Source organism: Leucopleurus acutus (assembly GCF_964270905.1).
Source record: "Leucopleurus acutus genome assembly, chromosome: 1".
NCBI classification, from domain to species: Eukaryota; Metazoa; Chordata; class Mammalia; order Artiodactyla; family Delphinidae; genus Leucopleurus; species Leucopleurus acutus.
The window spans coordinates 42,513,795-42,529,125 of NC_139142.1; the positions used below are offsets into that span (position 1 = coordinate 42,513,795).

General features: G+C 41.2%; 1 protein-coding gene across 1 annotated transcript in view; it reads left to right on the forward strand.

The window, feature by feature from the left end:
* ARMH4 (armadillo like helical domain containing 4) overlaps positions 1–15,331 on the forward strand; it is a gene marked incomplete at both ends in the record, with an annotated part of 135,098 nt that overhangs the window by 321 nt on the left and 119,446 nt on the right. The window contains one exon of the mRNA XM_082842175.1: positions 9,309–10,701. Within this exon, the coding sequence (XP_082698301.1) occupies positions 9,309–10,701 (1,393 nt within the window). The remainder of the gene's footprint in view (positions 1–9,308; positions 10,702–15,331) is intronic.

The window sequence follows — 15,331 nt, forward strand, 5'->3', positions numbered from 1 at the left end:
TGCCCCGGCTCGGGGGGCGCGGGGGCAGCTCCGGGAGTGTGGGGCGAGGCGTGCAGGCCTCGGAGGACTGGCCTGTCTCCTCGCTCCAGCCCAGCCTCACGGCTCCACACCAGCGAGCGGGCCTTTTGTGCTGGCGGAGCTTGCAGGGCTGGCTGCTTTTGTGTGGGCTTTTCTTTCTTCTCTCCCTCCCCTCTCAGTCTCACAGCGGTGGTAGAGAAGTTCCCGCAGACTAAGATTTGCTCCTTTTAAAGCATCGATTCCAATGACCCCGATGCCAGTCGGTGCGAGCAGCCGAGGAGCTAATGGGGGCTGTGGTGGCCACCGGAATGTGTTGTGTTACTTTGCAGAAAACAAACAGTTGAGTGTTTAGCGCAAGGATGTCACGGAACCTCCTTGCTCAGACCCTGACCGGTCCCCCACGACACGGCAGGAGCATGCTCCTTGGAACGGTCACTTAATTGGAAAGAGGGCCTGCGGGTTAGACTCCAGAATGGTTGCAAGGTGATACCTGGAGGTGCCCAGATGTCGCATGTGCGTCCCGGTCACTGACAGAACCCGACCTGTGTACATTCCCAACATGCAAAGCCTCGCTGGCGAAAAATCGGCCGGGCGCACAAAATATAGAGCCTTCAAGAGTTTGGAGTTCTCAAAGATAAGAAATCTTTGCCTTCCCAAGCTGATGCCGAGGATCTGCCAGGCTCTTGGCACCTCATTTCAGTGTAGAGCTGCTGTGGAGGAGAGGAGAGAGGCTGCTTTAAAGAGTCTGCTTTCTTTCTATGGAAGTTTTAGTTTGAAACTTAAGGGGAAGAGGGAGTGGCTCCCAAAACCATCCATAGAACTCTGAAGGATTTTTTTTTTCCTTAGGGAGCAAAGTGTGTGGCCATAATTTGCATGTCTCCCCTCCTTTTTGTGAATTTCCTTCATCACAAGTGATGCTGTTGGGCTCCAAGGAGTCTTGTTTAAACACCTACAGAGTCAGTCACTGACCCACTTTCTGCTCACTTGCCGGCAGAATCCCACTGTAGCATCTACTGAAAGAAACTCAAAACTGGGTGAGATTTCACAGTATCAGAACATTTACACACAGTAGATTTAAGGGTAGTCTGACTTACTCTTATGAATAAGGTAGAGTTGCTATATTTGTCATATTATGAACTAAGCACTTATGCAGCAGACTTGATATTGGTTGTATTTATTCACAAAACTCCAAGACTCAGCAAGTGTAAGGTAGCTACAGCAACAGAGCCGATTAGGGAGATGTGGATGTCTATGTTTTCATGGGAGGCTTCTTAACATTATATTCAGCATTTCCTGCTAGACCTTTCAATATCATAATTTGGTTTTGTGGAAATGGTTTGATGATAAATATAAGTATAGGATCAAAATGCGGACGATGGGCTTACCTGCTATGGAAAATCTCTACTCGTCAACTAAAGGTGTATTTCACTTTTTATTCAGCAGGTGTTTGCCTGAAAACTTGTGTAACGAATTGTATTTTTGTTCATTGAATTTGTTTATTCTCACGTAGGGAAGCTGGCTATTCAGAGAGAACCTGTGTTTAATCTCTGTAGAATGAAAGCTCACTCTCTAATTAAGATGTGTAGTCAGTCCTGTTTTTTCATATTGTGTTTACTTGGTGATTATAAGAAAAGTATCTGAATCAAGTTTCAGCTTGAAATGTTAGAGATTATGCTTATTCCGTGAAATGTCTACCTGGGGATTACTTTCTCCTTAAATGCCAGCTAGTATTTAGAGATTTTGTCAAGCAAATGAGGTTTGTGAACTACAGAGAACAGAAATGAAGTGTCCCATTGGGTCATTGAAAAGAACTGGATGATGGATGGATAGGAGCTTGTTGCAAGATTGACTAGGATGGAATTCTGCAAACAGACAATTCCCAGGTCATCTGGTCAACATGAAAAGCTGAAAGGGGAAGCTCCATGGAAATAGCTTAGGAGAAAAAGGATGTTATGGATGTTTCAGACTGCTCATGTTTCTGTATTTTGAGGGGAATGAATGGCAATACCACAATAATATGTCTTAAATTGTATGATACTTAAAACATTTTTTCTTCAAACCATTTTTATGTCTATTATCACTTTTGTTGGTCTTTCACCTTTGAAGAGAACAGAATGAGCACCATTTTCTCCATTTTGCAAAGAAGAAACTGAGTTTCAGCGATTTGCCCAAGGTAGAGTTGGAATTCGAAGCCAGCTTTAAGTCCAGCTTCTTTTACCAGGGATAGGATTATCCACTGGGAGTGATAAACACAGATATCTTCATTTGTCTCCATCACTAAATTGTAGAGAATAAAGCTTGTGGGCTTGATACGTAGAATTTAGTTGTGGTCTGCAGGAATGGCAAAGCACTTTGCTGGCAGTTGCCAGAGTAATCGTCTTGACCCCAGCCTACTTATCCTCTTCCCTGTCAGCACGATGCCACTTTTCTCCTGTGGGACTATGATTTTTCTTTGTGGTTACTCTATTCTCCCTCCTTCCACTGTGGTTGAACATGCTACTGAGAGGATCATCTGCCATTCCAGCCACTTAATTTATAGTGAAGGATGACTGGGGTCAGATCATCTGAAAGCCAATGTATCAGGCCAAGTAGCAGTAGTCAATAGCAGTGAATAGTAGTGAATCACAAATGGGGTACCTTAATGCTGTGTGCCACAGCTGGGTTAATAGGGTCAGAGTCTTGCTAAGCTCTGCTTCAGGCAAATGAGTTAGGCTTGGCAATGAGAGCCTTAAGGATTAAAAAAAGAAAAGGTAAGACAGTGACGAAATTATCATTGAGGATCAGGAAAAACACAAAATGGAAAGGTTATTAAGACACAAACGAAGAAGGCAAAGAGCTTTCTTTTCCCATTATCAATCAAAGAATTACGAATTGGATTTTGAAAGGTGAAGGGGAATTGGGAAGCAAGTTAACCTGAAGCTCTGAAACTTGTCCCTTGTTCCTGGTGACCTCTCTCTCTCTCTCTCTTTGTTTTTTTAAATGAAATACACTCTGAAAACCTAAAATATAGCAGAAATGAGAATACAGAAATTATTACTATTATTAAAATCACACACTGGATAAGTAGCCAAAATTGACTAGGTGATGAACAAAACGTACAGTTAGACATGGATAGACTGTGAAATGTCATTGAACATCGTACAGTATAAAATAGAGATTCTGAACATTCTTTTTCGCGTTTTTTTTGTTTTTTTGCGGTACGCGGGCCTCTCACCATTGTGGCCTCTCCTGTTGCGGAGCACAGGCTCTGGACGCGCAGGCCCAGCGGCCATGGCTCATGGGCCCAGCCGCTCCGCGGCATGTGGGATCTTCCCAGACCGGGTCAGGAACCCGTGTCTCCTGCATCGGCTGGCGGACTCCCAACCACTGCACCACCAGGGAAGCCCATTTTTTTTTCGCATTTTTAAATGGTTATTTATATTCACTTTACGCCACTTAATATTTATCGAACACCTCTCCTATGTGTCTACCATTATTAGCAATTATATGGCAAAGGAAGCTGAAAGACTAGTGTTTGCATGCAAAGAACATAATTTTATTTGAGGTGATAAGTGTTACAGACATGACGATTTGTGCTGGAGAAGCTAGGAGAAGGGTGGGAAGAGAACGGGCCAGGCAGTTTTGTGACAGCAATTAGTAAACAGGACGTGACCTATGGGACCAGGGTTTGGATACCTGGGGTAAGGAAGAAGGAGGGAGCATTTGGGCTAGTGCAATAGCATGAGCAAAATTTGGGACGCTGAAATGAGTAAGGCACATAAGAGGGCAATATACGCAACTAGCGATGGTGTTTGTACCGGGCACTGGTGGTGTGGGGTTGCATTATAGGTGTGGAGTTTGGCAATTGTATGTTTGGGGTCATTAAATGATGTGTTTTGGGAAGGCAGAGGGTTGCAGTGGCAAAGGCAGGAAACTTGGTATCTGACAGACATGATCACCCAGGCAAGTTAATTAACCTCTGTGAGATGGTAGTTTTCTCACCAAAAAAAAAAAGAAAAAAAAAAAAAAAGGAAAGGGTAATGGTAGTACCTATCTCATTAGGTTGTTGTAAAGGATTAAATAACATAATTTACATAAGACAGTTAAACACTTGGCATCCCCTGAATGGTAGCCATTTTTGATTGATTATTGTCATCTTTTTTCTTAAGAGTAAACCATCTGGACTGTGTAAAATGGATTGGAGAGGAGAGAGTCTGATCAGGATCATCAGTTAGAGGCAGTTAAAATAATGACAATCCAGTGTCCCCAAGAAGGGACAATTCCAAGAGACATTATGAGGGAAGGATCCACAGAGGTTGTGAATCTGGAATATATAGGAGGGAAGAGTTCAAGATGACACCGCAGTTTAGATGAAGATGGTGTGTTTGAGGTGGCATCCAAGTACCATCCAGTAGACAAAGAAAATCTAAGGCAGCTTTCTTCCCCAAACTCCACATCAGCTGTTTAAGGTATTTGTGTTTATCCCCCCAAAAGGAGAATATCAGGCAGATTGTCACTAGTTTTTTGGCATACTCTACAGGCCTCCTGTGTCTTGAGTACCCTTAGGGCAATGCTCATGTTCCTTATATATTACACATGAAACTCAACTTGCTTTGAAAAAAGCAGCTTTGTCACTGAAGAGAATGATTGAACACACTGTTTCCCTTTTGTGTCTGCATTTTGGTAACACACTGAACAATGGCAGCATACATTTTCGTTGGAAAAATATTGACCAAGTGTTTGAAAAAACCTGATTATTAAGTCTAACAAGACGGCTAAGGCGATATTTTTTTATGTTGCCTTTCATTTGTCTTTGAAACTTGAATATGCCTAGACTTGACAAAGAAACAGATTCTGGACTGTATCTATTTAAGATTGTCCAAGATAAGGCTTGACAGAACAGCTTATCTGCTCACTGGTGGCAGAAATGCAGTAAAGTTTTCAGAGGACTGCCAAGCCATTAGGATACCTTGATAACGAATGACATAGTGCTATGACTTGCTCAGAAAGAGATGCTTTTTAAGCTCTTAGAAGCTAATGTCCACTATCAGCAACTGGGTGAGAGTTCGTTTATCTGAATTAATTTGCACTGACGGATATAGTGAAAAGAAAGGAGCCTCGAAAGTCACAGTGTAAAGGAGAAGTTAGAGACATGTTTTGTTTGTTAAATATTCTGATATTTGAGTTAATTTAAGATAATTAAAACCCAATTTCTAATAAGCAATGAAATCTCCCCTCCCTCCCCCTCCTCCAGCAAGGCAGGGCTATAGACATCAGCCAGTATTTACTAAACGTTTCCTCTGTGCCAGGCACTTTGCCAGGGACAGGAGACAATGTTGAGGAAAAAATAAAAGGCCTAGAGCCTTCAAAATGTGATTGCAGATGGTTGTTTAGGTTGAAATATTGTCATTGAATTGACAAGGGTCAGTCTTTCCTTATTTATTCTCTAACATCATGCAACTCCCAGCGAAGGACAACAAACTCATGGGAGTGGCTATGTGAACCTGCTCTGTGCTTGGAAAGACAGAGAAAGACCTGGAACTTGAAGGTCATCTACCAATTCATCTGAATTGCAGACGTGTTCCCTGCTGCCTTTCCTACAGGCTGTCTTTTCTGCTTCTTTTAAAGTTCAGGCGTCGCTTTGAATATTGGGGAGAAGGAGCATATGGCTGCAATATGCAGACATAGAATATAGGCTTGCAATTCACCCCACTTTTTCTGTGGTAATTGGATTTAGAAAGCAGGTGGCTGACACTTCATTACAGAAGCAAAGTCTTTTTTTTTTTTTTTTGCGGTACGCAGGCCTCTCACTGTTGTGGCCTTTCCGGTTGCGGAGCACAGGCTCCGGACGCGCAGGCTCAGCGGCCATGGCTCACAGGCCCAGCCGCTCCGCGGCATCTGGGATCCTCCCGGACCGGGGCACAAACCTGTGTCCTCTGCATCGGCAGGCGGACTCTCAACCACTGCGCCACCAGGGAAGCCCAGAAGGAAAGTCTTTTAGAACAATGGCAGAATTCCTTCACCCCAAAATTCTAAAGCTCAAGATGTAGATGAAAATGAAACCTTGAAGGAAAAATCTGTTTTGGAAAGGCAGTAGAGGTTGTATTACATCTTTATTGTTTGTCCCCACTACCCTCCAAATCTGATTTGTTCATAAAATTCTCCTCTCAGTTCACATGATTCCAGAACATATAAATAAAATGTGAAGCATTTGTGCAATCATTTGGGTGCCTTGCCTACTTGATGGCAAAATTGTGGGAAAATGAAAGCATTTGTATTTTTATTTTGTGTTCTATAGATAAAATATGAAAATGGAATCATGGAGATAGAAAGGAGTTCAAAGATTATTTTTTTAACTCCTCATTCTGTCAAAGGAGAAACTGCGGCTATTTGTCCAGTATCACATAGCATGTTTTAACAACAATAAAGCTAGGATTGGGCTTCCCTGGTGGCGCAGTGGTTGAGAGTCCGCCTGCCGATGCAGGGGACACGGGTTCGTGCCCCGGCCCGGGAATATCCCACATCCCGCAGAGCGGCTGGGCCCGTGAGCCATGGCCGCTGAGCCTGTGCGTCCGGAGCCTGTGCTCCGCAATGGCAGAGGCCACAGCAGTGAGAGGCCCGCGTACTGCAAAAAAAAAAAAAAAAAAAAAAAAAAAAAGCTAGGATTCATTTTTCTCATGCCTGTCTATGCCCCTCTAAACTCTACTGCCACTCATGATGGCTTGTCTTTTTCAGGTTTTTAATCCAGAAGGATGGGGTCATGGAGACCCAACTTTTAGGCCACACTCTCCATCTCCTGGGGTGTTTAGTAAGATTTCACTGAATGGGAGAAATATTTGTATAGGAAAGGGCAGATCTCTGAACAGATCAGAAATGAACCAGAGAGTTCTCTAGCTTTTATGTATCTTTGACTATGTAGTTTATAGTTCAGCTTGTATTTTCAGAAATCAAAGGTGTAGTTTCATCAACTGTGAGCACTCTTGCTTTACAGCTATCATATGTTTTTGTTTTAAGGAAGGAAAATAGAGGCAGCAGGCCAAATACTGCTACTAATTCTGTTACCTGGCTATGAACTGGGATGCTTTATGGCTCATCCAAAGTATGGGGATAACTAATGTCCAGAATGTTCACATGCTACTCCGTCTTTTTCAGATATCTTTCTCATATTCTCTCCTTTTAAAATAATGCTAGCTACCTGTATGTAATTTAATATTTAAATACAATTGCTTCAACCTCTCATCCTACATATGAGGATATGTAGCATCCCTTTCACCATCTCTGAGGATTCTTGGGTGGGGTGGCTTACATTTCTCCTAGTCATCTCTGGCTTCAGTTTTCTTCTGCTTCTAAATTTATGATCCCTGATATGCTGTTCCTTTTCTGCACATGGCATCTCATGACATCTTCCCATTCCTGTATTCTCCCAAAGAACTGTGGATTCAAGATTTCTTTGTAAAAAATTACCCCCAACTTGGTGGCAATAAATATTTATTATTTCATCCCATGTCTGTGTGTTAGGAATTTGGGAGTAGCTTAGCTGGGCTGTTCTGACTCAAGGTCTCTCAAGAAGTTGCAGTCAAGATAGCAGCTGGGGCTGCAGTCATCTGAAGGCCTGACTGGGGCTGGAGGAGCTGCTTCCAAGATAATTCCGTCATGTGACGCTGGTAGTTGAGCAAGATGCCTAGCTCCGAATTCATGGATTCCTCTTTCCTCATGTAGAAAAATTCAACCTTCTTTTTCTCTTCAGCTGTCTAGATTATGCCCTGAGCACGTGACCTTTTCTCTATCTCAAAAGGACCTGTAAGACTGAATGGGGTAACATGTGGAAGCTTCAGACTCCTTAAGGGGAAGAAGACCCTATGAAAATGTCAATTTTTTTTTTTTTTTTTTGCGGTACGCGGGCCTCTCACTGTTGTGGTCTCTCCCGTTGAGGAGCACAGGCTCCGGATGCACAGAATCAGCGGCCATGGCTCATGAACCCAGCCGCTCCGCGGCATGTGGGATCTTCCCGGACCAGGGCACGAACCTGTGTCCCGTGCATCGGCAGGCGGACTCTCAACCACTGCGCCACCAGGGAAGCCCGAAAATGTCAATTATTATACTTGATGTGTGCACATCACATGCTTAACCCAGATAGTTTAATGATCAGACATGCAAGAAAGGAAAAGTATAACTTTTATAAAGATAAGGTCTTTATAGTTAGATTTAGAATTTTCATTCCTAGGTTTAATTTTCTAGAAAACCCACAGTATCTAAGAACTTTCTGATGATGGGATAGATAAGACCTAAAACCCTTAAGTTTGGGGGGAAATTAGCAGTTTTGGTATAATTTTAGTTGTCATGAGAGTGTGAGCAGTTTGTAAAAAAATACAATAAATCTTAATCTTACAATAATGTGCATTCAGTAAAGACTGCTAATTTAAAATGTGTTTTGGTTCTCTTAAAAAAGTTTTTTTCAAAAACACACTTGTTTACATTGTTTAACTAGTTTACCTTTTCTAATCTTTTTTTTTGAGACATGAAGGTTTTACCTATAATTTTTATAGTTGTTGCAGAGAAAACAATTTAAGTATTTTAAAGATAAATTTTAATTGAAAGTCATTTATATACTTTAAAAACTCTTGAATGAAACTGGTATTCAGTATTTTATGATGATATTTAATAAGTTTTTTTTTTTTTTTTTTGCGGTACGCGGGCCTCTCACTGTTGTGGCCTCTCCCGTTGCGGAGCACAGGCTCCGGACGCGCAGGCTCAGCGGCCATGGCTCACGGGCACAGCCGCTCCGTGGCATGTGGGATCTTCCCGAACCGGGGCACGAACCCGTGTCCCCTGCATCGGCAGGCAGACTCTCAACCGCTGCGCCACCAGGGAAGCCCCTTTAATAAGTTTTAAAACATACTTAAAAGGTTCTGTGAAAGTGATGTAAATAAATGTTAAAATTACTTTTTATTTCCTGGATGTGTTGCTATTTCTGTAGTCATTTGACTCCATGATTAATAGAAGAATTGGGGAGAATATTACAAATGTGACTTCCAGGGTAGTTTATTTCAAGTAGGTATTTAAAAAACAATGAACTTAGTAACTACGTGTACCCTTTGCTAGAGAACTTCAAGTTAAGTCAGCTGAAAATTCAGCAGGGAAAAATGAACTGGGTTATCCGCGTCTCAAAGGTACAAAGAAATAGAACATTCCCTCCTATGTACTGTCTCTGAGCTGGGAGTCAAGGAGATTATTTTACTTATAGTTTAATTTAAAGGGGCTTATTTACAACATATTTATATGACAGTTTGATATGCTTTATTTTTCTGCAGGACTCAATTACTGGAATTGTCAACTCTACCAATTTATGTGCACGTTTCTCTTCCACTATGAGCAGACCAGTTGTACTGCACATTTTTCTGGCTTTCTGTAGCCTTTTACTTCTCGGCTTTGCCACACAATGTCTGGCCTTCCCCAATGTGGAAAGAAGGGAGATAGCACCTGTTCATGAAGAAAAAGGGCAGTCTGAGAGGCTGAACACAGATGACCTAGAAAATAACTCCATTACTTCAAAGTACACTCTGGTCTCTGAAGAACCAATGATAGTGTTAGCAGGACCATCAACAATGTCATTAAGTAAAGTATTCCCTAGTAACAAAGAAACCCCTCCTATAGGAGCTGGGCTCACACAGCCTGATAGCCCTGGCGTTTACACTGCTACTGAGCCAGTGATCTCAGCAGGGGAAGAACTGTTTGGTTCCAGCCAGCCAGAGAGAATGTCTCCCGAAAGCCGACTTTCCAAGGCCATGTTAACCAACCCTATCACTCCAACTGCTTCTCTGAATATTGATGAGAAGGAGGAATCCTCCCGTAGTACCATCATTCAGCCCATTGTGGAAGGGACCACCGAAGCAACACAAGGTTTTCTGCACTATGTGGATGATCAATTGTTTGCAACTGAAAATCAGGCAGGAGTTAGTCTGGGACATTCACCTTTATCCTATGTGAATGCTAAAGAGATGCTAACCACCCGTCCAAGGACTGAGAAATTTGAAGCAGACCCAGAGCATAAGACAACTTCTTTTCCTGGTGCTGAGCCCACAGCAGGCACTGAGCCTTCCCAGATGACAGCTGATAATACCCAGGCAACTGCCACCAAGCACTGGCTCGCAACCTCCGAGTCCACCCTGAGTGTTGAGCCAGAAACTGACAGCCTGCTGGGAGCCCCAGAAGTCACAGTGAGTGTCACCATAGCTGTTCCAGCTGTCTCCGTCGTAAGTGTTGAGTGGGATGACACCAAATTAGAGAGTGTAAGCCAGATAAAGACCCCAAAGCTTGGAGACAATACAGAGACTCAGGTGAGAAAGGAAACATCTCAGACAACCCAAGCAACCAGTAATGGTATGGAAGGCATGACAGGGGGCGAAACTTTGACAGAGGCTGCAGATGTGGCTCTGAGGCTGCCTGAAGGGGAAGCACACAGGGGAACAGCCCTGCTAATAGCACGTGGGGATGAGAGGTCACCTGCCTTCACTGATCAAAGTTCCTTTACTCCCACAAGTCCAGTGGAAGGTATGAAAGTCTCTGTGGAAAACCTGGTCCAAAATACTGCAGACTTCATGGAATCCACCAAGGAGAACAATGCCATGCTGTTCTTAGAGACCACTGTTTCCATCTCAGAATATGAGTCTGAGGCATATCAGCCATTGGGAAATACATTTAAAGGTAAAAGAAAGAAAGAAAAAAAAGGAAAATAAGCTTTGTTTAACTTGGAATGTTTCTGTTTGGTTTTATTATTTTTTAATTGACATATAGTTGACACATAACGTTGTAATGTTTTAGATGTTTTATGTTTTTTTTTAAAGTGACAATTTAGAAGTAAGTTATCTAAGTTTTAATGAAAAGCAAAAGTAAATAAATAAAAAATGCATAAAAATTACATCCAAATATAACCCCTGCATATAGACCTGTGGTATTCAAATGGGAATAATTTGCGTCATGCCTTGTGCCCACCCCTGCGCCAATCATTTGGCAATGTTTGGAGACATTTTTTCCAGTTTTATTGAAATGTAATTGACATATGGCACTGTGTAAGTTTAAGTTGTGTGGCATAATGAGTTGACCTATATACAACATGAAATGATTATCACAATAAATTTAGTGAACTTCCATCAACTCGTATAGATACAAAATTAAAGAAACAGAAAAACATTTTTTTTCTTGTAATGAGAACTCTTAGGATTTACTCTCTTAACTTTCATATATAACATATGGCAGTATTAATTATATTTACCATATTGTACATCACTAGTACTTATTTATCTTACACCTGGAGGTTTGTACCTTTTGACTGCCTTCATCCAGTTTCCCCTCCCCCATCCCCTGCCTCTAGTAACCACAAATCTGATCTCTTTTTCTATGAGTGTGTTTGTTTTTGAAATATCATTGGCCTAAAACACTGTGTTAGTTCCTAGTTAGTTAGTTGCACAACATAGTGATTCGGTATTTCTATACATTACAAAATGATCACCGTGATAAGTCTAGTTACCAACTGTCACCATACAAAGATGTTACATATTTATTGACTATATTCCCCACACTGTACATTTCATACCTGTGACTCATTTATTTTGCACCTGGAAGTTTGTACCGCTTCATCTCCATTACCTATTTCTTGAGACATTTTTGGTCATCACAGTAGAGAGCATCTAGCGGGTAGAGGCCAAGATGCTGCTAAACATCCTACAGTGCACAGCAACCAAGATATATCTGAGCCAAAAAACATATATATGTGTGTATATATATATATCTGAGAAGCCCTGATATAGATTAATATTTTTAAACCTTTTATTATGAAAATGTGTATATTTACAGGAAAATGTGAAAAAATTAGCTATATGTTTAAATGATATACTCAACAATGTTGGATACTTATTTATACATTGTTGTAAAAAGTACTCACATTCCTGATATTTCTTACCAAAAAGCCTTAGGTAAATATTTATTTCATAGTATTAACCATATGAGTTCTCTGACTTTGTTTTCCTAAAAAGAAATTCTTCTAGAAATAAGGGGGAAAAAATACCAGTACAGATAAATCCTCTCTGCTGGCTTGATTCTGCACTTTCTACTTCCTCGTGGCTTCTACATCTGTGAATGCTATGAGCTGACAATCCTTGCATTTGTTGCTGAAGGATGATGTTTTTCTTTTATTGTGTGTAGTTGGTCAGATAACAGAATAGGGAGGGAAAGACTTAGTGTAATGTGCATATGCTCATTCCAGATTGTTTTGGAATATGTACAACTGTTACTCCAGCTAATGGAAAATATCAAATTAATAATATGTTTTAGAAAGTGTTATGGAGATTGAATTAAAACGATAAAAGATTTAATTTTACATGTCCAATTAATTTTTTTTTTTTGCGGTACGCAGACCTCTCACTGTTGTGGCCTCTCCCGTTGCGGAGCACAGGCTCCGGACGCGCAGGCTCAGCGGCCATGGCCCATGGGCCAGCTGCTCGGCGGCATGTGGGATCTTCCCAGACCGGGGCACGAACCCGTGTCCCCTGCATTGGCAGGCGGACTCTCAACCACTGCGCAACCAGGGAAGCCCTCCAATTCATTTTTTAAAGACTGTAAGACTTAGTATACTGGAAGTTTTTGTAGAAGTTTCCAGAAAATGTTTTGTAAGTTGGTTTTTAAATTCTATTAAGAGAGTTGGGTCCATATGACCAAACAAGAAGTTTATTTCAGTTCTCCATTACACTTTAAGATATTCCTGGAGCATTAAATCATGTAGTTCCAGATTATTCACTGCACAGTTGAATCTATGATTCTTATGTACTAGACTTGCATTAGCTTCCATTAATATAGCCTAAAAAAGTAAAATGAATTTGGTAATTGATTGTTGTTTTTGATTATTGAATATACTCCTTACTTAGTCATAATTGCCTCACTTAACTACAGTCTTTTAACAGGCAGCTTCTTTTAATTCCCAGCACATAGCACAATATATGGCACATAGTAGGTGCTCAGTAAATATCTGTTCATTGAATGACTAAATGAAGATAGAGAACCATTCAGACTAGAATTATCTAATCCGACTGCCTGCATTGTCCAAATTAATCAAAAAGCTTCGAAAAATTCTTGGTAGAGAGAGGAACGGTCAAATAATTCCTTTCACCTTTACTTTTTTTGTTGTTTTGTAGAGTTAAAAATAATGTGAAAAATTGACATTATTGACAGTAGTAGTAAGAGAATAGCCAAAAAGCTTTTCTACCCATTTTCTGGTGATTACAAGTATTTCTGAGAAGTAAACCACTCAATCCCACACAATCTAGTTTTAAGAAAGGTCACTTTTGCAGAACAGGTTTGGATTTCCTCCTTGAGTCTCCTTCTCAGGATCATTAAGTGACCTCAAAGCCCCTGCCCAGGACAAATGCTGATCCTAGTGACCTCAAGGAGGGAGGGATATGTGACAACTACAGTCTGTGGAGCCCCCAGGAGGGCGATAACTTTCGCCTTTTCTCCCCCCAGAGAGTGACATTGTCAAAAGAGTGCTTCAGAAATATCCTGGATTGTGTCTTATCCCAGGAGCTTCTGAAGGAGCTGGAGAAACTGGAGTCATTAGTTTCTGAACGAAGCCAGTGGCACCTGGTTGCATTGGCAGAGGGACTTTGGAACTGTTCTGCCCATTTTAATCAATGAAGAAGGTTTAGTCACACTGATGTGGTCAGCTGGTTTCACAACTGAGCTTGATTAAAATTTTTCCAATCTGTTGGCCTCAGTTTCTCCATCTGGAAATGGGGAAGACAAAATTAAATCTAAGGGCCTTCCTTCCTTATTTGTCTAAGAGGGGTGTCTAAGGTCTCGGCTCACCCCCTGCAGGGCTGGTAACTGTGACTGATGAACTGTCATGACCAACCCATTGCATTATCCTACCACGTTCTTGAAGTGACCTTTTAGCAAACCTACTGGCTGTATTCAGATTTGTTGACTCCTGCAGGTTAGGCTCTAGAGAAATTTTATACAGGAATTCTGTAAATGTGATGGGGGTGCAGGTTGTGTGTTTTACTCATCATTGGAAAAGAAAGAGGGAATAGGGGTGGATATATGTGAATAGCTGATGATGGAAATTCAGCCAAGGAACTGGGGGTGGCTTCCAGTACTTGGAAGATGGACTTTTATCCCTGGGTGTCCTGAATTTTAACTCTTAATTTTTACTCCATTAAAATGCCTTAAATTTCAAAAAAAAAAAAAAAGAAGAAGTAATCACCTCAAATGCCAATCATTTTAGGGCCCAGGGACTACTTAAGACATTCTCTTCTTCAGGGAATGAAATAATTTCTTGGCATTTTTGGGTATTATGAACAGATGAGGATCCTGAGATTATAGTCAGGTTTCTGATTCAGCTGGTTCTTCAGCTGTTTCACTTGAAGATCAGGTTTTAAGAGCAATCTATAATAATTATATATTTTTTCTCTACAGGAATTGGGAAGAATGAGAGATGTGGAGAAATTCTGAATGTTATTTAAAAAATTCCCATTACTATTTCTAGCTCTCACTCTTCTTTCTCTAACAGCAGTCACTTATTCAAAGTATTATACCATGCCCATTTTTGAAAAAATTTATTTGTTTTATTTATTTATTTTTGGCTGCATTGGGTCTTTGTTGCCACGCATGGGCTTTCTCTAGTTGCGGTGAGTGGGGGTTACTCTTCATTGCGGTGCGTGGGCTTCTCATTGCAGTGGCTTCTCTTGCTGTGGAGCACAGCCTCTAGGCGCGCGGGCTTCAGTAGTTGTGGCACGTGGGCTCAGTAGTTGTGGCTCGCGGGCTCTAGAGCGCAGGCTAAGTAGTTGTGGTGCATGGGCTTAGTTGCTCCACGACATGTGGATCTTCCCGGACCAGGGTTTGAACCCGGGCTCAAACCCGTTTCACCTGCATTGGCAGGAGGATTCTTAACCACTGTCCCACCAGGGAAGGCCATACCATGCCCTTTTGATATTTCTTGCTGTTTCATGAAACTATGAGCATAGAGTGAACATTTATTTTGACATATTTTTTCTCAAAAGTGTTCATTATGCTTTCAAAAATGAGGGCAACATGGAGAATGCATACTGCTTAAAATGATAAAACTATATATTAGCTTTTTATGGCAAACATAGCATTGTCTTAGGTGCTAAAGATACAAAAAGGGCAATGAATCCTATCTCTCAAGAGATGTGTGATCTTATTTCAGAATAAAACTTAAACAATGGCACAAAGAGCAAATATGAATATGAAGCACAAGTAAGGTTGTCTTATAACCAGGTATATCAATCCATCAAATGTAAAAATCTCCAGTTAAAAGAAAAAA